General features: G+C 36.7%; 1 protein-coding gene across 1 annotated transcript in view; it reads right to left on the bottom strand.

Annotated features, from left to right (window-relative positions):
- Positions 1–24,056, bottom strand: part of Dennd4a (DENN/MADD domain containing 4A) — an 85,837-nt gene that overhangs the window by 35,416 nt on the left and 26,365 nt on the right. Inside the window, exons 7-12 of the mRNA XM_013009908.1 lie at positions 22,663–22,721; positions 20,732–20,876; positions 20,300–20,475; positions 8,401–8,501; positions 7,128–7,346; positions 5,322–5,467 (exon numbers count right to left, since the gene is read on the bottom strand). Of these exons, the coding sequence (XP_012865362.1) occupies positions 5,322–5,467; positions 7,128–7,346; positions 8,401–8,501; positions 20,300–20,475; positions 20,732–20,876; positions 22,663–22,721 (846 nt within the window). The remainder of the gene's footprint in view (positions 1–5,321; positions 5,468–7,127; positions 7,347–8,400; positions 8,502–20,299; positions 20,476–20,731; positions 20,877–22,662; positions 22,722–24,056) is intronic.

The following is a 24,056-nucleotide window of genomic DNA, read 5'->3' as shown; positions in this document are numbered from 1 at the left end:
CCTGGGTTTGATTCCTCAGCACCACATAAGCAGGGGGGAAAAAAAAGTGGTAGCCTTGAGCTGAAGAGTGGAGGGACAGTGCCCAGGCCCGGAGTTCAGGCCCCACAACTGACCAAAAAAAAAAAAAAAAAAGAAGAAGAAAGAAAGGCAGTTACACATTGCATAGTTACTTATGTTTTAGAAATTTCCCCTTAAGCCGGGCGCTGGTGGCTCACGCCTGTAATCCTAGCTACTCAGGAGGCTGAGATCTGAGGATCGCGGTTCAAAGCCAGCCTGGGCATGAGAGACCGTGAGACTCCTATCTCCAATAAACCACCAGAAAACTGGAAGTGGCGCTGTAGCTCAAGTGGTAGAGCGCTCGCCTTGAGCTGAAGAGCTGAGGGACAGCACCCAGGCCCAGAGTTCAAGCCCCACGACCGACAAAAAAAAAAAAAAAAAAAAATTTCCCCTTAAAAATACCATTAATACTACCATTAATAATACCCTTAATTGTTCCCCTTAATAATTAACTTGTTTCAATTATATATGAAGTTTATTAAGATGTGTTTTAGATCTTGTGATACTTTACTTTCTCTAATAAAACACACTCGAATTACAATAAAGCAAATACAACTTTTACATTTTATATAATACACTAATTCTGAAGGAGGTAGGTGGAGATAAGTGTGTGTAACGTGTAGGGGCATGTGTGTGTGTGTGTGTGTGCGCGCGCACGTGCACGTACGTGTGCTGCTGGGGACAAAACCTAGGGACTTGCCCCAGCTACCAATGACCTAATACACTGAGTCTAATTCTCAGCTCTGATTTTCTAGTCATTGAAATGTTTAAGAATAATGTTGATCCAATATATATTTCATATTTAATGGAATTTTTCTCAGAATTGTTTAAAGGAATTATTCAAATCATCTAACTGCATTGACTCCCATAATATAAAAGCAATATAAATATAAATAAAATCTCAGACAATATAAATGTATTAATTCTTTTAATATATTAAGATATCCTCCTTAGGACATGATACCCAGATAAGAAAAAATGGCAAGTCTTATACTTCTGACAATACTAATGAATATTTCATTAAACTGAGCAACAATGTAAATTGAGCTGAAACACAAACTGGTGACCAATGTTCATTAAAGGGCCCAAAAGGGAATATTTGTTTCTCTTTTAAACTGATCATTGGATTCCTGTAACTCATTCACTGCTCCTTTGTAGATTAGTAAATTTATTGGCAAAAGCATGTTACTAGTTAAACCCTGGTCACTAAGTAGATCCCTTCCACTATATGCAACAAGCATTCAAAATGCACAGTGCTAGTCAGAAGCATCATCATTATATATAAATAAGCAACACAATTATTTCTGCAAAAAAAGGACTTGGAGAAGCTTTTAAAGACATACTTTCCTATTATTGCCAATATTTAACTTTATAAGTATCAAAAAAGAGCAACTTGAAATTTTATAAGATCTTAGTACAATGTTATAATGATAAATATTTCAAGATGTTTAGAGTACTATCTCCTCAATATAACAGAGCTCAACCCACAAAAAGGTTTTCCTGGGTGCCAGTGGCTCATGCCTGCATTATAAGCTACTCAGGAAGCTGAGATCTGAGGAACATGGTTTAAAGCCATCTTGGGCAAACTAGATTCTCCAATTAACCACCAAAAAGCCGTAAGTGGAGCTATGGTCCAAAAGACAGAGTGCTAGACTTAAGTAAAAAAGCTCAGGGCCTGAGTGTAAGCCCCAGCACTGGCGTACGCGCACAGACACAGACACACACAGTTTCAAAAGACAACTTATAAATAGGTCATTCAAAATGTACATAATAAACCTTTTCCCCACACAATGCCCCTTCTGGGGTAATGAAAACATTCTATATATTGATGACTTGGTTACTTGAAAAATATGTATTTGTCAAAAATATTCAAACCATACCTTAAAAAGTATACTCATTGCCTTAATTAATTTAATAAATAGCATTTATACATGTCTTCAAAAGTGGTTAGAGTATTTTTATCGATCAGTGCTCATGTATTCTAAATTAAAGGAAAAGGTAGATGCCTAAACAAGCTATGAACCTGTTCATGTTATTCCTCAGTCATTGAAAAACTGAGTATTTCTGCCATGAAATGACAAAGCCAAGTGAATAAATCTATAAGCTTGATAGAAAAATACCTGTAATATTTTCCAACTTTTAATTTATATAACACCATGAGATAAGGCAGTGGCAATTATCTCTCCTCATAATATTCTCAAAAACACAGATAAGCAAACAACAGAGAATGAAGAAATGACTAAGGCCATAGAATAAAGTATGGGTTCCCAGTGCAATGCTTTTCCTACTTTACCACAGGTACTGAGAACCACTTCTCACTTTTATCAGACACAATCAGTGAAGGACATTTTCAAATTAATCTATGTATTAGGGAATAAATTGACTCTGTTGTGATAAATTGTGGAGATGATACATGATGAAATTTTGCTTTCTTCCTTTTTTCAACTATCATAGATACTATATTCATTTGTAAATAATCACAAATTTACAGAGAAGTTTGGATCATCATGAAAAAACTTCATTTTTCTTAATATTATTTGTTTTCAGTGCTGGGACTAACCCCAGGGCCTTACACATGGTGGTCAAATACTGTGCCATTGAGCTATATCTCAATCCCTTTTTTTATAATCTTAAGAGAATAAGTTGCCAACCTGATGATAGATCTGTCACTCTCAAATACTTTTCATATATACTTCCTACCCAAAAGGATATCCTATTTCATAATATAACTAGAAATATCATGACTATTTTTCAGATCAATTTTTGTTGATTATTCTAATAATGTTATACCAAAAGGATCCAGTAACCATATTTTACATTTGGTCACAAAGAGTCTTCACATTATAGCAGTTTCTCAAGTTTTTCTTTAGTTTCTTAACCTTGACTCTTCTTTTTCTGAGACTAAAGCTTGAACTTAGGTTACTAAACTCTTATTCAGCTTGTGTATGGCTTGTGTATTCTACTACTTGAGCAGCATTTCCAGTCCAGCATTTTGCTTGTTAATTAGAGATGGAATCTAGAAGACTCTTCTGCATGGACTCACTTTGAACTATGATCCTCCAGATTTCAGCCTAGGATTACTAGTATGAACTATTGATTCTTTTTTGATTCTCTCATAATTTGTGCTTGTTTTAATTACCCTTGAAGTTATATAAGTGTGCATCTTTAGCAAGAATGTTACACAACTGATGTGTTCTAATTGTCACCTATTCAGAGGCACATGATTTGGACAATTACTGATGATAATTTCACTTTGATCATTTGATTCTTCTGTCATATAGTTTATTTGCATACATGAAAATACAATAATGAAATCTACTGAAATTGTTTTAAGGAAGGAGAGTGACAGGGAACATGATAGGAATGTATTGTTTGATTGTGTAGAAAATGTCATAATGAACCCTCCCTTTGGACAATTAATTTACACTAAAAGAAAGTATTTGTCAGGCTTTCCCGGTTTTACAATTACAGTGCTGTACTTTGTGCAGAAGTGCTTTGCAGCTCAGTAAGATCCTATTTCTCATCAGACTTTCAACTGATCAACTGATACCTACAGAGATGCATGGTTTCCCATTTTATTCAATAGATTAATTTGTTACTGAAATTTAATCCTCAGATTGTTCTAGTTTTACTAATGGAAATTCTTTCAAATTGGTTTCTGGGTATGTTTTCTTTGTGTTAGCAATTCTCTATCAGTCTTGGGGCAATTCCTTATTTTCTAATACAAGTTATTTTATTTTGTACTTTCCTTGACCAAACCTGGAACCAATGATTTCCCCAAGGAGAACTGATTTATACATTGTGATAGTGGTGTGGCTGCTCCAAGGTCCTCTGAATGTACAGAGCTAGAGAACAGATGTATGTACACACAGACACAGGTTCTCACATCTGTAGCTCTGATTAAAAATTACTCATACAAAACAAAATCTCCAATTTTACTTTAACTTTACAAGATTCATTTTAGTTTTTTTCCACTTATTTGTAAATCCCTTCTTGATAGTGAGAACTTTATTAATTATTTTATCATTCCCCTCACCATGTGTAACATTCTCCTATCTCCACTGCCAATACTCCTCCATGCAGATGACTTCTTCACCCTAATTTGGCTTTGACAAACTCTTACAGATTGAGCCCCTTGCCTACCAGGATCATAACTCCTCCATCAAGACCACTGATACCCTATTGGCTGTACTCAACAAATGGGGATACTTTGTTCTGACTCCTGCACTCCATGTTGTACCCACCTCCATAAAGATGCTCTCATCCTGTTTCAGTTCTGGTATTTTGCAGCTGTGTGACACCAGCATGGACCTTCTTATCCTGCTTGTCCTCTGACTGTCTGTTAGCCCATGTCTCATCACAGATGCTTGTTGCACCTAGCTTGGGCTCTAGCTTGCACATCAGGCTACTGCTTCTTCTTTACTCTGTTCCAAGGCTAGACGCTTCTCTCTAGGCCTCTACTCTCAAACTCTTTCTCCAACATGAATAGTTACCTAGATCTGTCTCACCTAATGGTATTAGCACTGAAGAAAAGGGGATAGTTTCATACATAAACAAAATAGTAGCACAATTAAGCTATAAATTCACTTTCAAATGAAGACTAATTTATGTGAAGTATCTATTACATTATATACCTACTCTATGACACTCTCAGAAAAGACATTCTGGATGTTGGAATGTCTTTGGAATGTTGGAAGTATATGGCCTGGAGAACAGATAGGTTGGAACCTAATTGTCAAAATAAAACTGATTTGGTAAAATATTTCAAGATTTTTTTCCTTTTTTATGGGGCTTAAACTCAGGTTCTAGGCACCATCCCTGAGCTTTTGTGCTCAAGGCTAGGGCTCTACCACTTTGAGCAGCGCTGCTTCTGGCTTTCTGGGAGTTAATTGGAGATAAGCGTCTCATAGCCTTTCTGGCTTGGGCTGGCTTTGACCATGACACAAGGTATTTCTTAAGAGGTAAGCTCTATAATTATTAGCAGTCACAAAAGTTTCAGTGTGATTAATTATGGAAACTGAACTTTTATTTTCTATCATCATTTCTTATTTATTTATTTATTTATTTTGTCAGTTGTGGGGCTTGAACTCGGCCTGGGCGCTGTCCCTCCGCTCTTCAGCTCAAGGCGGAGCACCCTACCACTTGAGCCACAATGCCACTTCCTAAATATTTTTCTAAAAGCTTCTAAGTAGAAATAAAAACTCATAATATTTATAGCAGTCATACAAAGTAAGATAAAACACTACAGACATATTGTTACTTACTTTATCAACACAATCATCAAAAAACGCCAGGCTTGCATCTTTATCACTGACAAAAGAACACTCCTCAATGAAGCGAATAAACATTTGAGTTTTTGTCATCATGTTATAGAATTTTTGATGTGATCGATCCCGACTTCTTAAGAAAGCTAGTCAATATAAATATATGATGTGAGATTATATATCATTCACAAATTCATAAAATTTTAAATTTTTTTCTAACTTAAAAGCTAGAAGATACTTGATTAACCATGTCATTCACAATCCCCACTAGTTTGAAGAAACTCTCTAAGGGAAAATAACTGGATAAATAAGAAATCAACAATGAATAATACAAACCAAGTTGGGTGCTGGTGGCTCACACCTGTAATCCTAACTACTCAGGAGGCTGAGATCTAAGGATCATGATTCAAAGCCAGCCCAGGCAGGAAAATCTGTGAGACTCATACCTTCAATTAACCACCAGAAAAGTGAAAGTGGTGCTTTGCCTCAAAGAGGCAGAGTGCTGGCTTTGAGCAGAAGAGCTCAGAGACAGCACCCAGACCCTGAGTTCAAGCACCACAACAGACAATATAAACAAAAAAGAGAAAAAGAAAAAAAAAACCAACAAAGCTGGGCACTGGTGGCTCATGCCTGTAATCCTAGCTACTCAGGAAGCTGAGATCTGAGGGCTGCGGTTCAAAGCCAGCCTGGGTAGGAAAGTCTGTGAGACTCATCTCCACCAGAAAACCAGAAGTTGCTCAGCGGTTCAAGTGGCAGAGTACTAGCCTTGAGCTGAAGAGCTCAGGGACAGCGCCAGGCCCAGAGTTCAAGCCCATGACCGACTGAAAAAAGAAAAGAAAGAAAGAAAAAGAAAATAAGCAATGTAAACCTAGATAACACATTCAGATTTATCTCTGTCCCTTCACTGTCTTAAAGGACACACACAAACTGGTATGAAAGCGTGCGTGTGCATATGTGTGTATGCTGGTCCTGAAGCTAGAACTCAGGGCCTGGGCATTGTCTCTGAGTTTATTTTGCTCTACCACCTGAGCTACAGCTCCACTTCTGGCTTTTTAGTGGTTAACTGGAGATAAGAGTCTCACAAGCTTTCCTACTCCGGTTGGTTTTTGAACCATAATCCTCAGATATCAGACTCCTGAGTAGCTAGGATTACAGGCATGAGCTACCAGGGTCCAGCTAAAAGTAGTATTTGTAAATCAGATGGAAATAAATAAGGCTGCCTGAACCTGGAGGTAATGGTCCCAGGGACTTGTTCTGCACCCCCAGCCCTGACTAGCTGACAGTATCAGTATCTCAATGCACATGACACAGCAGAGTGGAACAGTACAGACTTAGGAGTTCCTGTATTTTTCAAATGATTTTTTTTTACTTACCTTGCTAATAATACTGCAGAGAAAGAACAGTGTTACCTCCTCCCTTGTTTTCTCCCGCTTTCCAAGAAGAACTAGTCTTATAGAGGATGAATGAGCGTGTACAGAGTCAAAATACATTGACACTGTTTTAAGAAGTAGGTTTAGGAGGATGAAGGTGTGTGATAGAAGGGACGAGTTTGACTGAGGTACATTGTATGGATGCATGGAAATGTCAGAGTGAACTTCCTTGTACAATAAACATATACTAATAAGATATTAATAAGAATGAAAATAAAGAAATTGTTCTATGGGAATGGGTCACCAGAGTTAGTACTCACATACTCCTCAAAACAGTCATGTATTTTGATAAAAATGAGCTATAAACTCAGGCAGCAAATAATTCATCACCAGGCTAAACTCGGTAATTTGAAAGTTATAAAACCTATGTACTCACCTTGCAGGGCAAAAAGAGAAGCTGCATCTGTTGCTGTCTCAGATGGGGCTTGTGTTATTGGCCTTAAGTATGATCTATAACCTTTTAAAATAGAGGCCATAAAAAACAAAAATGCCTCCTGAATTTCCAAATCTATCATGTGCAACTTTTTTCCAGAATTAAAATCATAGTCATTCATTGCTAAGTCCATCAGTCCATCATCTCGTGGTCTCTGTTGCACTGTGAAGAAACAGTGTTTTCTTTAAGCTGTTGACACTGCTGCTCATAATTGTTTCCATGTAAATTTGTCATGTTTTCATCTCAATTTTTATTTATAGAACTTTATAATATGGGAAGTGTGTAAATCTTAAAGCATGGCTTACCAGTTTTTTAGATTGTGTTGAATGTATTTTATCCAAGTTAAATGTGCAAGTATTACTTTCTATTCATCAGAAAAAATACATGCTCTGAAATATGTGCGCGCGCGCGCGCACACACACACACACACACACACACACACACACAAAGATTATACCAACCCTATCAACTAGACAGTATGTTAAATACAGCAGTCTTCCTGCTCCTCTTTTATTTTTGTAAATATAAATGCTTTCAGGATAAATGCACAGGGATTAAATATTAAAAAAAAACAAGAAAACAAAAAGCAACTCTTCCTGGACAATTAAGTGCTAAAGTCAACAGGAATAATAGAGTTCTTTACGGTAGAAAAGTCTGATAGATCAAGTCATTAAAGGAAGAATCTTAATCAATTATTAGAAAAATTGAAATTATAAAAAGAAAATTAGCATAGACCCCATACCAGGATAAAAACACAGGACCCTATCTGAAAAATAACCTAAAACTAAAAATTGTTGGAAATGTGGCTCAACTTGTACAACACATCCCTAGCAAATGTGAGGCCCAGAGCTCAAGCCTCCAAAATACTCCCCCAACAAAGAAAATTAAAAAAAAAAAACTGGATACTAGTGTCTGTCAGCCTAGTACTAGCTTCCTAGGAGGCTGAAATCAGGGGATGACAGTTCAAAGCCAGCCTATTCAATAAAGTCCATGGGGCTCTTATCTCCAATTAACCAGCAAGTCTACAGAAGTAGAGGTGGGGTGTGGCTTCAGTGGTAGAGCACCAGCTTTGATCAAGAAAGTTAAAAGACAGTGCCTAGGCCCTAAGTTCAAATCCTAGTAATGGCACAAAAAATAAAGGAATAAAAAAGGAGCCAGGCAAATTAATTCACTTTTTTAGATTAAATTACATCCTTCAATTAAGTTATCAACTTACATTTTGCTAATTGCTGGTGCAAATTATTCAGGGTATTTATCAGATTTTTACATGGCTTCTTTGGGAGAATCTTCCAGGCTACATTCTTCTTGTCACCGGTTCTGAGAGTAAATGAAAACAACAATGTATTTATTACATAAACTTTTGGGGGAGGACAAAGTACATACCCACCATATATAAAAATAGGAAAAGAGAAAGACCGTTAAATGAAAAAGGAAACAAGAATATTCTAGTTATTGAGGAAAATTATACGGAGGTAGTTGGGATGTTGAGTACTTAAATATTAATTTATATGAAAGTAGAACCTTCAATATAGCTAAAAAATTTAGAATTATGTTGGTACTGAATCTATTACACTTGCTACACTTGCACTGGTTCCCTCCCCCCCCTTTGCCTCTCATGGGGCTTGAAATCAGGGCCTGGGTGCTGTCACTGAGCTTTTGCACTCCAAGCTAGCTCTCTACTATTATGAGTTACAGTGCCACTTCCATTTTTCTTGGTGCTTAATTGGAGATAAGATTCTTACAGACTTTCCTGCCTGGGCTGGCTTCGAACCACAATCCTCAGATCTCAACCTCCTGAGTAGTTAGGATTATAGGCATGAGCCATTGGCACCTGGCTGATCATTACTCTCAATCCACACTTAAGAGGGATTACACACTTAAATATTGGGAAAATCTTATTGTAAGACTTTTCTTACCTAAGGAAAAGCATCATAGGAAACTTTCATGAAGATAGAGCTTATTGAAAACATTTTACTATACTTAGTTTCTTAGTTTTAGAATAGTTTTATAAGTAAGCTTTTGTTTCTTTCAACTAAGAAAGAAAATATAGTATAAAATTATTTAAATAAAGCATAACATTAAATTGCTTTACAACTTTAAAAGAGAGTATCTGCTAGAAAGTGGCATCTGTGTTTCTAGACTGGGGCAACTATAATCATCTTTATTACAACTATCACAACATATTGGTTTCTAAACTATCTATAGGACAGGTAAATAAAGGTTCATAAAGCATCATAAAGTTTTTAGACTTAACTACAGTTTTATTGAATTACTTATTAATTTTCTTCTATTTCAAAAGCCAGGCATACTCATCTTACAAAACTTGGAAAAAATAAGCAAAAATAGAAGGCAAATTCTAACCACTCAATTATCACAAGCAGGTAAATAAAACTAGATGAGCTTTAAAAAAATTTCCTAGATTTCCCACGGAACAAATACCACTTTGAGAACTAAACAAAGGAAATAGAGTAGATGGGAAAGCTTAAGCTGACAAAAAAATAACTACCTTGGTATTAATTTATCTTTACACAAATGAGAATAAAATGGACAAAGCAGAGTCAAATGACTAATGTCCACTATATTTTATTTATGTTGGGACCAAGAAGTTGGAATTTTGTTATAGCAAGAACACAATGTATCAACATTTACAACATTGTTTTCATGAAACTGTAAACTAGATGCTACTGTGTCTAATTCTTCACTACATGCAGGTCAGTCTTGCTAGATGAGCTTATGAAAAAGGAAGTATATCGACTTTATTTCATGATTAGCAAAAGGAAGCACTTTAAGATATGTTTGTGATATACATACTGAGAACAACTTTAAATTTTAGGTTTTGGTAATACTAGGGTGTTACTAGGATAATTCTAGGTAACACTAGGATGTCATACTTACTAGGCAGGTACTCTATCACTTGAGCCATTCCTTCTTGGTTTAGTTATTTGTCAGCCAAAGACACTGGCTGTTTGGCCAGCGTCGTCCTTGGATTAGAATCCTTTCACATACAGCCTATCACATAGCTGGATGATAGGTGTGGGCTACCGCATCCAGATGAGATCTCACTAACATTTTTCCTGCACTGGCCGCAAAGCATACTCCTTTCAATTTCTGAATCCCATGTAACTGTGATTACAGGTATGACCCCTTGTGGCTGTTTTGAAAAAATACCTTGATAGCACCTGATTACATCTAATTATTCTCATTTTCTTACATAGTTTCCTTCCCTTGCCCTTGATACTGTAACTGTAAAAAGAGCCTAGGTAAGAATTTTATATGGCACTTGAGTTTTTAATCAATGATAACCTTGAACAGTTTTATTCATGATGACTCCCACCTATAAGATTACTATATATAGATTATTACCTGATTATTTGTGGCAGAAGTATTGGCTTTGGAGACAGAAAATGATAGTTTTGAATCCCAATTATGACAAAATAAACTATGTACTCTTTGATAAATTGCTTAAAAATCCAAACTTTTGTTTATCCGTTAGAGGAATAATAAAAACTATGCCACAATATACAGCAAATAAAACAGGATAACCTATACTATCCATGAAGCTTTATACCTCATACATAGCAGATTTAATTTTTTTCTCTTTCTTCAAAAATTCCTTTATATTCAGAATATACTCTGTATTTTAAGTAGCCAAGATAGAAAAAGCAAAAAAGTAAAAATTCTATACTTGGAATTTGTTTTTCTTTCAAATTTCAGGCGGAGGTTTCAGAAATTCTGGGTGTAGCAAAGCATAAAGTTTTTAGCTCACTAATCTAGTCCTCCTATGGATGGGGGAATTCAAGAAGGAATATTCATGAGTGCAAACAGCTTGTCTACCTTTGATTCTTTAATTCACTAGTGATCAAAGTAGAAATAAAATACTAAGTAGGGAGATTGTTTTTACAAATTAAGAGAAAGTATAAAAAGAGAAATATTTAACCTATATCATATTAAGTACAGATTATACTTATTTTCCACTCTTCTTCAATTTTATAAACTACAATGTCCTATATTATTTAATTATTGACAGGAGATATCTTTAAATGCTTTAACATTTAAAAGAATGAAATATTGCTTCTAATGGACTTTGATTCTACAAAGAGACACAACAGGGAGCAAAATGGTTGATTGAAAGTAGCCATCATTTTACTCTGTGAATGAGTAGAATCCAGAGAAACAAAAATGATCAGATTCTGAGAATTCAAAGAGTTCAAGAAAGGAAATCCATAAAGAGTTCCAGAAGATCTAGGAAACTAGAGATGCAAACACAGTGGAAGAAAAGCAGGGGAGGGGAGAATGGGAGTAAATGAGGGAGCAGGTAACACTGTTCAAAAAGCAATGTATGGCTGGGCAACAGTGGCTCACACCTGTAATCCCAGCTACTCAGGAGGCTGAGATCTGAGGATCACGGTTCAAAGCCAGCCTGGGCAGGAAAGTCTGTGAGACTCTTATCTCCAATAAACCACTAGAAAACCGGAAATGCTGCTGTGGCTCAAGTGGTAGAGTGCTCACCTTGAGCTGAAGAGCTGAGGGACAGCGCTCAGGCCCAGAGTTCAAGCCCCACGATCAACAACAACAACAACAAAAAGAATGTACTCATTACCTTACTTATGTAACTGTAACCCCTCTATGCATCACCTTTACAATGATTTTTTAAAAGAAAAAAGTAGAAATGGAATCCTAAGCCACCCCTGACTCTCCCAGATAGGGGAGGGGAACACTAGTTAAAAACAGATGGTCCCAGCCAAGGGTTCACCAAATCCAGCTACAGGGAAAATAAATATAACCTGCAAGCTCAGGGACTTGGTAGGTGGGGACTAATCTTGTATAAGAGACTAGACTTCAGAGAACTAAGGCAGTCTTTGTCCTTTATATCCCTGAAAGTGACAGATGCACCTCCTTGAGAATGTTTCTCATAGCCTAGTGTTAGGAAACAATCACAACATATCAACAGCTTTGACAATGCCACAGAACATAGTTATAAATCAGTTATGACAGAGTGCAAAGGGAGGTTGAAGTGGGCAACAGGGAACAGCAAAAAAAAAATTTAATCAGTGAGAAAGCCATGCTGTAACTAGGAAGCCAGAGGCTGCAGAAGTGGGGTGAGAAGACATATCAAGAGACAGGATTGGAAATTCCTGCTGCACCAGAGAGCAGAAGATCAGTCAAAAACATTGAAACACATTTAGAAAATACCTAGGAGACATACAAGACCTCCAAACTTGTCTTTAGATCAAATCTATGGATTATCAGGATAGACAAGGAAGATGAAACAAAAACTAAAGGCATAGTTTGTATTGGAAGAAAATGATGGCCAAAACCTTCTCCAACCTTGAGAATGCAAAACAGGAAAAATCAGAGAAGAAACATTGCCAGAGACATTATAGTAAGCACATTAAGTATATAGAGAAAGAAAGAACAATGAAAGTCACACAAGAGAGGAGACAAGCAACTTAAATGGCAAGCCCATTAGAATAAAAGCAGATTTCTAAACAGATAATAGCTGCATGGGAAGATATTATTAAGTCCTGAAAGACACCAAATGCCAGCCTGGACTATTTCACTGAGCAAAGTTGTCCATCAAAATTAATGGAGGAATAAGACTTTCTATGATAAACAAAAATGAAAGGTATTCATGATTACTAAACCAACACTGCAACAGATACTTAACTAAATCCTATCTACAAAAGAAGAAAATCAAATACAGAAAATACAGAAAAGAATAAACCCTACAAGAAGAACATAGTTGAAAAGCTGGAAGAAGAAAGAAGAATGACAAACAAAACAAAATAAATAGAATGACAGGAAATATAGTGTATCTCTCAATATTAACATTGAATGTTAAAAATCTTAACTCTTCAATCAAAAGATGTAGAATGGCAACTTGGATCAAAAAACATGATCCAACCATTTGTTGCCTATAAGTAACACATTACACTGACAGATAAACACAGATGTGAAGTGAAAGGAAGGAAAAGACCTTCCTAGCAAATAGATGATGAAAGAGGGTAGAAGAAACCATACTTATATCTGCTAAAATAGACTATCACCTAAAATCAGTCAGAAGAGTCAAAACTACCTCATATTAATAAAGGGAACCATTCATGAAGTAGAAATTGCAATTGTTAACATATATACACCAAACAGCAGCACACTCAGACTAAGTAAAACAACAACAACAACAACAAATCATTTCTGGGTTTACAAGCACTGGTAGACCTTGCCCCAACACAATAATAATGGAAGATTTCAACTGTCCATTCTTACCAATAGATAGATCATCCATAAGAGGTCAACAACAACATAAAACCTTAGAATTAAATGGTATACATTCTTCTCAGCAGCCTACAAAACTTTCTTTAAAAAAAAACATATCATAGGACATATACCAAGTCTGAGCAAATACAAGAAAATTGAAACAAATCCTTGTATTCTATCAGACCATCATACAATTAAAATCCAGGGCTGGGAAGGTGGCTTAGTGGTAGAGTGCATGCCTAGCATGCATGAGGCCCTGGGTTCAATTGCTCAGTACCACATAAACAGAAAAAGCCAGAAGTGATACTGTGGCTCAAATGGCAGTGTGCTAGCTTTGAGCACAAGAAACTCAGGGGACAATGCTCAAGCTCTGAGTTTAAGCCCCAGGACTTGAAAAAATAAGAAAATAAATAAATAAAAACTAGTACCCAATAGCAAAAGATACTACAGAAAATATTGAAACACATGGAGACAGTTGAACAACAGGTGAATAACTAAAGAAATAAAGGGAGAAAACAAAGAAGTTCCTGGAATCTAATAAAATGAAAACACATCTTACTACAGTCTACAGGATACAGAAATGGCAATGTTGAGAGGAAAATTCAGACATAAGTGCCTACACTAAAACACACACACACACACACATACCAGCAACCATTCAACATCCTTATCATGCAACTCAAATTTCTAGAAAAATAGGAACAAACTTAATCCCAAACTAGTAGAATGAGAAAAAGAGTAAAAATTATGGAAGAGCCAGTGCTGGTGGCTCATGCCTGTAATCCTAGCTACACAGGAGGCTGAGATTTGAGGATCATGGTTCCAGCCTCAGCAGGAAAGTCCATGAGACTTTTTTTGGGGGGGGGTCAGTCACAGGGCTTGAACTCTGGGCTTGGGCACTATCCCTCAGCTCTTCAGCTCAAAGCAAGCGCTCTACCACTTGAGCCACAGCACCATTTCTGTTTTTTTTTTTTTTTAGTGGTTTATTAGAGGTAAGAGTCTCACAATTTTCTTGCCCGGGCTGGCTTTGAAATGTGATCCTCAGATCTCAGCCTCCTGAGTAGCTAGGATTACAGGCATGAACCACCGGCACCCGGCTTCCATGAGACTCTTATCTCCAATAAACCACCAGAAAACTGGAAGTGTCCCTGTGGGTCAAGTGGTAGAATGCTAGCCTTGAACTAAAGGAGAGTGCCCAGGCCCAGAGTTCAAGCCCTATGACCAACCCCCCAAAAAACAAAAATTCAGAAGAAAATAAACTGCAGACTAAAAATCTATAAAATAATAAATGAAAGAAAAATGTGGTGTTTTGAATAAATAAAACCCCTAGCTAATCTGATAAAAAGGAGAGAATTGATTCAAATCAATAAAATTAGAGACAAAAAAGAAATGCAAAGAATCATCAAGAAATACTTTGAAAACTTACACTCAAATAAGCTAGAAAATCTAGAAGAAATGGATAATTAGAAAAATGTAGAGCTGGGCATTGGTGGCTCTTGCCTATAATCTTAGCTACTCAGGAGGTTGAGATCTGAGGATCCGTGGCTCAAAGCCAGCCTAGGCAGGAAAATCCATGAGACTCTAATCTCCAATTTACCACCAGAAAACCAGAAGTGGCACTGTGCCTCAAGTGGTAGACTGCTCCCCTTAAGCTGAAGAGCTGAGGGATAGTGCCGAGGCCCAGGGTTCAAGACCCATGACCAACAAAAAAAAAATAGGGCTGGAAAAGTGACTCAATGGTAAAGTGCTTGCTTAGCATGCATGAAGTCCTGGGTTTGATTCCTCAGCACCACATAAATAGAAAAGGCCAGAAGTGGTGCTATGGCTCAAGTGGTAGAGTGCTAGGCGTTGAGCAAAAGAAGCTCAGGGACAGTGCCCAGGTCCTGAGTTCGAGACCCAGAACTTGCAAAAAAATTATTGTTAGTGGTGCTATGGCTCAAGTGGTAGAGCGCTCATCTTAAGCTGAAGAGCACAGGGACAGTGCTCAAGCCCAGAGTTCAAGCCCCACTACTGACCAAAATAAAATTATTATTATTATAGAGATGATATACAGAGAGGTTACAGTTATATAAGCCAGATAATGAGTACATTTCTTTTTGGACAATGCCACCCTTTCCTTTAGTCTCTCCCAGTTTTTCCCTACTGTTCCTACCCACAAGTTGTATCATTCATTTTCAACATAGTGTCTAGTGAGTACCATTGCTTTATTTATTCACTTCCTGTCCCTCCATTTTTGTGTCCTCACTTACTATCCCAAAGACAAATAAGCAAACAAGACAAGAAGAAAACAAAAACATCAACAAAGACCTTTTCATTTTGATTTCCTGGAGTTAATTTCAATAAATATTATTTTATATTACCAGATACACCTAGGCATTATGCCTTTGTTTTCCCCTCCTAAGAATATCCTCCTTTGGTCCCACTGTGTGACTGCCTAGACTCTTATATAATTTATCATGTTCCATGTATATTAGATCTAGGTTCTGCATGAGAAAATATGCCATTTGTCTCTGCGCTTGGCTTATCTCACTTAACATGATTTGTCCTAGGGCCATCCAAGAAATGGATCAATTTTTAATACAGTTTTCTCATCCAAACTAAACCAAGAGGATAAAAAACTCTTAAACAGAGCTATAGCAAGAAAAGAAATTCAAATAGTACTATAGACACCCCAACAAAGAAAAACCTAGGTCTAGATGGATGCATGACTGAATTCTATCAAACTTTCGAAGAACTCCAATAGTTCTCAAACAGTTCCATAAAATAGAAAAGGAAGGAACACACCTGAACTCATTCTATGAAGTATTACATCCATTCCAAAACCAGACAGAATTCATCAAAAAACAGATCAGCCTGGAGCCAGTGGCTCACACCTGTAATTCTAGTTACTCAGGAGGCTGATACCTGAGGATCGCGGTTCAAAGCCAGCCTAGGCAGGAAAGTCCACTCTTATCTCCAATTAACCATCAGAAAACCAGAAGTGGTGTTGTGGCTCAAGTGGTAGAGCACTTGCCTCTTGAGCTGAAGAGATTACATTGCCTTACTCATGTAACTGTAACCCCTCTGTACAGAATCTTTATAATAAAATAAAATTTAAAAATAATAAAAACAAAAATCAACAACAACAACAAAAAACCCAGACCAATCTTGATGCAAAAATTTTCAATAAAATCCTTGCAAACTAAACTCAACTACACATAAAATGATCATACACCATGATCAAGTTGATTTTATTCCTGGAATATAGGCTGATTCAATATATGTAAATCAATAAATGTAGTAATCACATCAACAGAATCATTGCCAAAATCATTTCAATTGATGCAGGGGAAAAAAACCCTTGATAAATTGACTTCAATTTATACTACAGAGCCATAGTAACAAAAACAACTTGGTACTGGCACAAAAAAAGACCTAAAGACCAATGGAACAATATAAAATCCAGAAGGAAAAAAAAAACACATACCACAGCCAATTAATTTTTGACAAAAAAGCCAAAAACACACAATGGAAAAAAGACAGTATTTTCAACAAAAAGAACTGGTAAAATTTGTTATATGCTTGCAGGAGACTGAAACTAGACCTCCATCTCTCAACCTGTACAAAAATAAACTACAGGGTTCTGTTTTTGTTTTGTTTGTTTTGGTTTGGGGGCGGTACTGGGACTGAACTCATGGCCTCAAGTCTTTGCTTTTCTTTTTCACTTAAGGCTGGTGTTCTACCATGTGAGCCACAGCTCTCCTTCTGGCTTTTGGCTGGTTAACTGGAGATAAAAGTCTCACAGACATTTCTGTCTGGGCTGGCTAACCTCAGTCCTCAGATCTCAGCCTCCTGAGTAGCTAGGATTATAGGCATGAGTCACTTGCATCCAACCAAGATCTGAAAGTTTAATTCTGCTATAGGAAAGCATAGAAAAATCTCTGGAAGACATAGGCATAGGTATTTTCTGAATAGCACTTCATGTGCCCAGATCATGGGAGCTAGAGTTAACGAGTGGGACTATACCAAATTAAAAAGCTTCTGCACAGCAAAAGGAGAAGTCACCAGAGCCAAGAGCCAATCATAGAAAGGGAGAAAATTGCTGCAAGCTATTTAACCAATACAGGATTAATATCCAGAATACACAAAAAAACTAAAAAAAAATTAAATGGTAAGAGAAGAAAAACCCAATTAATCCAGGGCCAAGCAAATGAAACAGTTCTCACAAGAAATAAAAAGGGTTAATAGATACATGAAGAAATATTCAACATTCTTAGTCATAAAGAAATGCAAATCAAAACCACACCAAGCATTTCATCCCAGTCAGAATGGCAGCCATCAAGAAAACACAAAAGAAATTCTGGTGAGGATGTGAAGAAAAATTAACCTTCACATCTGGTGGTAGGAATGTAAACTAGTATGACTACTATGTAAATCAATATGGTAGTTCCTCAAAACACTAAAAATAGATATGACTTTGCCATACCAATTGGGCATATATACATATTCATGGACATGTACATAGATAGGTGCCATTTACATAACTGTATATATAGATAAACATAGAACACTGAATCTATCGAAGGAACTACTCAGCAATGCAAAGGAAAGGAGGTAGGGAAAAAGAATAATAGAGTAATAGAAAATAGACTGAAACTGTGAAAACTGAGCAAAGAAACCTGTTAACATTGTGTCAGGAAAGGAGGAAGAGGAGAAAGGAGAAAAAGAGGAATGATAGTGGGAATGAAATTGATTAGACCTAAAATTGTGGAGTTAAAAGGTTTTAAAAGGAAAAGCTCTTTAAAAATGGAGGAGCTGGAGTTTAGTTGTAGATAGATGCTTATTTATATCTGAGTATGGTTCAATTCTTAGTACCAATCAATAAGAAAATAGAGAAAAATCAATTTCACATGTGCTCTTTTTTTTCCTCTCAGCTGTGGGTCTGGACCCTATCTCTGAGCCCTTTTGCCCAAAGCTAGTGCTCTACCACTTTGAGCCATAGGATCACTTCCATTTTTCTGGTGGTTAACTGGAGATAAGAGTCTCATGAACTTTCTTACCTGGGTTGGCTTCCAACCACAATCCTTAGATCTCAGCCTCCTGAGTAGCTAGGATTACAGGTGTGAACTGTCAGTGCTCAGTTCACATGTGCTTATTTAAGTATAAAAGTTAGATTAGCTTTTGGACTTTACTGATGTACTAAACCATAGTAATTTTCAGCATGCTCTGTGGATGCAATTATCTTCAACCTATTCATCTTCCTCCATGAATAGGTTGAAGTGAACTAAAATGAAAACGATAAATTAAACTGAAAATATGGGTTATAAAGAAACAAGGAAATATATAAGAGCTATAAAAATATGGTCTGATAATTACAGCTTAAAGACGGCATCCATGGTTCATGCCTGTAATCCTAACTACTCAGTATGCTGAGATCTGAGGATCATGGTTGCCAGTCCAAGCAGGAAACCCTGTGAGACTCTTATCTCCAATTAATCACAGAAAAAGGTGGAATTGGCACTGTGGCTCAAATGGTAGAGTGCTAGCCTTGAGCAAAAGGAGCTCAGGGACAGCAACTAGGCCCAGAGTTCAAGCTTAGGACTGGCAATAAAGTAAAATAATACAGCTTAAACAGTATTCCAAAGTGAAAAGGTGGTAAAATGCATAATTTAAAATTTAAGTCAAGTTCTAGTGGCTCTTGCCACTAGAATTCTTGCTATTCAGGAAGCTGAAATATCCAGAGAATGGAAGTTGGAAGCAAGCTCAGGCAGAAAAGTCTGTCATATTCTGATTCTAGAATCATCAGTGAAAAGTTGGGCTGGAGGCATGGTTCAAGTAGTTACAGTGCCATCCAATCAACCAAGTCAAATGAGAGCAAAGCCCTCAGTCTAAACCTTAGTACCATAAAATGCTATTTCAAAATTCTAAAATATTTGATTAATGTGATGTATAGTTTGCTTAGTATTAAACAGGACTAGAAACAGGACTGAAGTGATGTTCAAGAAATAATTTTTTTTTGGGGGGGGTCCGGTTGTGGGGCCTGAACTCTGGGCCTGGGCGCTGTCCCTCAGCTCTTCAGCTCAAGGCTAGCACTCTCCCCTTTGGCCACAGCGCCACTTCCGGCTTTTTTTGCTTATGTGGTGCTGAGGAATCAAACCCAGGGCCTATGCATGCAAGGCAAGCGCTCTACCACTGAGCCACCTTCCCAGCCCCAAGAATTATTTTTTAATTCAAACTCTAATTTTACCCATATTCATCTGCCCAAAGAGAGACAACCTTTTTCTATTTCTACCTCATTTCTAAGTAAGCATAAGATTATAATATTTCTAAAATACTTAAAATACCTGAGTATTCAAGGTATATTTTTGTTCCAGTAAGATCTTCTCTAATAACCTACTATATTCTGTTGCACTGAAGAGCTGACTCAAAGATGGTAAAACCTCAAATGCAAAGAAAATAATAGGAAGGGCTGGGAAGGTGGCGCAGAGGTAGAGTGCTTGCCTTGCATGCATGAGGTGCTGGGTTTGATTCCTCAGCACCACATAAGCAGAAAAAGCCGGAAGTGGTGCTGTGGTTCAAGTGTTAGAGCACTAGCCTTGAGCTGAAGAGCTGAGGGACAGTGCCCAGGCCCAGAGTTCAGGCCCCATGACTGGCCAAATAAAACAAAAAGGAAGTGGTTCTATGGTTCTAGTGGTAGAGGGCTAGTCTTGAGCACAAAGAGGCTCAGGGACAGTGCCCATGCCCTGAGTGCAAGCCCCACAACTGACAAAAAAAGAAAAAAGAAAAAAATACAGCTCAAAGAATCCTACTTTGCAGTCCTCAAATCCCAATCCTTTAAGGTTGAAAATTATTAGCTGTAGAGTCACTAAAAATGTACTTACTGAGAAATGGTGTTGGTATCAAGGTCAACGCAGCTGACATCGGGTGGAGGATCATAGAGATCAAAGTATCTGGAATCAATCCCTACTATGAATGGACAGGGTGCACTCAAGACATCTGCCAAGGCCAGTGGGCAAAGAGGAACATACGGGCATGGCCAGTGGAAAGGGAAAATCATCTTGGATGAACAAATGGAAAAAGAATATTAAAACCTTTTTGACACTGAAGCATAATTTTTCAGCACACAAATAATATCTTTTAAACATTACTACCTAAAGCCTAAATAATAACTAAAGTTCAGGATGAGGACATTAAAATTGCCTCAACACACAAATCCATTACTTTGTGAAGCTTAGCTAAATACTAAAATAGTTTTATATTATATGAGTAAATTGAGTTTAAAGTGACTGTCAACAAGAAACACTGATACTCACAGACACTAAGGCTTCTGTCACACTAGTAAGCACAGAAGGCCGTAAGGAATGAATGAGAATTTTATGTTCCGTTACTGCAAAGACTAGTAGTGTCACCGCATTTTCAGGGCCTAGATTCTGAAGTAGTGTTGAAAACTTGCCACCACTGTCAATTCAAACAAAAATATATAATTTTAAATATAAAGATCAAGACACCTTATACTGGGGTTATGGCTCAGTGATAGAACATGCAAGCCCTGAATACCTACTACTGCAAAAACAAAAACCAAACACCACTTATTATCTAAAGTAAGGGGGATACAGAGAAGTTTTTGTTATTAGATTCTGATTTATATTACCTATTTAACTTAAAAAGTTAAGTTAAATAGGTAACTGCTGCTAATCTTAGAGTAACAAAACATCATACATCATGAAAACAATGCAATTTATGAAGTTTCAAATCATTCTTTCTTCCACTAAATTCAATATGGAAAGTGAAAAGACATGTGCTTCCTTTTTTCCCCCTTTTGTTCTTATGGCTGTTTTTGAGACAGGACGTTAGTATGTAACCCAGGCTTGTCCTGAATTTAGGATCCTCCTGCCTCAGCCTCCAGAGTGCTGGGATTACACACATTCATCATTACACTTATCTGCTTAGCTTCACACAAAAAGACCTGCCTTGTAGAAAATGTCCAAAGAATTCAATTAAAAGAGGTGCTTTGGCTGAAAAATTCTTTAATAGAAGTTGTTTTTTATTAATCTTTTAAAATTAAGCATTGCATAATACACTGCATGCTGTATACTCTTCTATCAGGAATATATGACTGAGTCATGCATAGTACATTTTCATTTGTATGAAATCTCCAGAATAGGTAAATCTATTAGAGTAAAAACCAGGTTATTGGTTGCCTAGGGTCAAATGGCATATGTACCTATGTGTTAGTATGTGTGTGTGTAAGGACAGAGGGTAAAATGAAGTGGTGAAATGAAGGAGGCTAACTGCTGAATGTTAAAAGACACAGTGTTATTTTTTAGGGTAATGAAAATAATCTAAATTTTATTATAGCAATAGTTACAAAACTTTGAACAGAATCACCAAATAGTAATGTGGGTGAATTTTGTAGCATGTGAATTTTATCTCAATAAAGTACCCAAAGTAAGTTTTTTGTATAATTTAGAATCACATTTACAATCAATGTTTCTAGTTCATTTTCAGCTCAAACAACAGTTAAGAAAACATTGGTCACTCTTGGCTAAGAGCTAGTGATGAAATAATCTGCAATTCTTGCAAAATTAATGTATAAGATGGCAGCCAGTCTCCCTTAGGGATGTGCTATGTAATAGCTTAATTACAACTCTAACTATTTCTGACAGAAATAAATTACACATCTAATTAAATTTCAAGAAATGGCACTGTAGGAAAAACATATTTCATAATTTCTCTGAACATTTAAAATCATTAAACACAATTGCTTAGCAATTAAAACTTTTAAATTTGAGGTCAAATTTAAAATTACATCCAAATGTTCTTCAGAGGACAATTACAGTTGAAAATAGTTATTTTCATAATTTATGTATAAATTCTAATTTATGCAATAGTAAGTACTTCTTCACATGAAAATACTCAAAATGTCAAACACTATTACAAAAGCTTTTCTTAAGCGATGGTAGGGGAAAAACAAAGGAGGAGGCAACACTGCTGGATAAGAAACGTACTCATTACCTTGCTCATATAACTGTAACCCCTTTGTACAGTATTTTCATAACAAAAAATTTAAGTTAAAAAAAAGCTTTTCTTTTTCTTCCAAAGGAAAGTAGCTGAGAGGCTGTTAAGTGAAAATTACTTCCATCAATGTTTGAGATTTTGGCTTGGAAAGAAAGAATACACACACACACGTAATTTTAGCTCACTTCAGATTTAAAAAAATAAATAGAAATGAAATTTTACTTGCCTTAATGGAAGAGGTGAAGAAACTGGCTGACTGAGAATCAAATTATCATGTGGTGATAGCTGGAAGATTCAAAATAAAACATTTAAAATAATAATGATTAACTTGAAAACAGCAGTTTCTAGTAAAAAAAAAAAAATAGCCTAATGGATTCCCAGGTCATCAGTGTAAGAATATCATTAAATCTCTAAAAAGTATGTCTTCATCTGTAACTCCAACAACGTTTTACTCTGAATCTTATCTCTTTTCTTCTGTCTTTAACTTTACCCTAAAGCCATTTAAACGAATTTTGTAATCAAAGACTAAATGATGCATTTAATAACATAAAAATCAAGGGCAGTCCATTTCTGACTTACAGCATAAATACATAGGCTGCTTGTTTTTGTAAACAATTCTTACTAGAAGACAGCTATGTCATTTCTTACACATGATCTAGTTGACTTTGTGCTGTAATAGCAGGCATGAGCAGTTGCAACAGCGCCTGGATGGCCTGAAAAGCCTCAAATATTTAGCGTAAGGTCCATCACAGGAAAAGTCTGGGGGCTTCTGTATAAAACAAATGTTCTGTGTGTACTCAAACAACATGTGCTAGATGGATGGATAGAGATAGATAGATAGATAGATAGATAGATAGATGGTTGGATGGTTGGATGGATAGATAGATAGATAGATAGATAGATAGATAGATAGATAGATAGATAGATAGATAGATAGACAGAGATATGTAAGAGTTAAGACAGCAAAACATGAAATGCAAAAGTCATAGAAAGAGTACTTTCTAGACACTTTATCTGTATCAATATAATAATGCAATAATTTCAACTACATGTCCAAATGTTTGTAGATTTCCACAAATTTGTGAATACTGATTGTGAAATGATATGTAATCCAGTCTGGTCTGGAGTGTCCCATCTCGTTCAAGCTTATTGTTAGGATTACAGGTATGTACCCCTATACCCTATATAGAGATGATGTCCCTTTCTGTGTTAAAAATGTGTCTGTTTCTTTAACGTACGCACGCGTGTGTGTGTGTGTGTGTGTGTGTGTGTGTGTGTGTGTGTGCGCGTGTGTCCTGGGGCTTGAATTCAGAACCTGGGTGTTGTCCTTGACCTTAAGGCTGGGTACTCCTACACCCTATATAGACATGATGTCCCTTTCTGTGTTGAAAATGTGTCTACTTATTTAACGTGTGTGTGTGTGTGTGTGTGTGTGTGTGTGTGCCTCTCTCTCTTTCTCTCTCCTGGGGCTTGACTTCAGAACCTGAGTGTTGTCCTTGAGCTTCATTTGCTTAAGGCTAGGTACCCCTACACCCTATATAGACATGATGTCCCTTTCTGTGTTGAAAATGTGTCTACTTCTTTAACAGGTGTGTGTGTGTGTGTGTGTGTGTGTGTGTG

Source organism: Dipodomys ordii, unplaced genomic scaffold (genome assembly GCF_000151885.1).
Source record: "Dipodomys ordii isolate 6190 unplaced genomic scaffold, Dord_2.0 Scaffold11, whole genome shotgun sequence".
Lineage (NCBI taxonomy): Eukaryota > Metazoa > Chordata > Mammalia > Rodentia > Heteromyidae > Dipodomys > Dipodomys ordii.
This window is presented reverse-complemented; position numbering and strand designations above follow the sequence as displayed.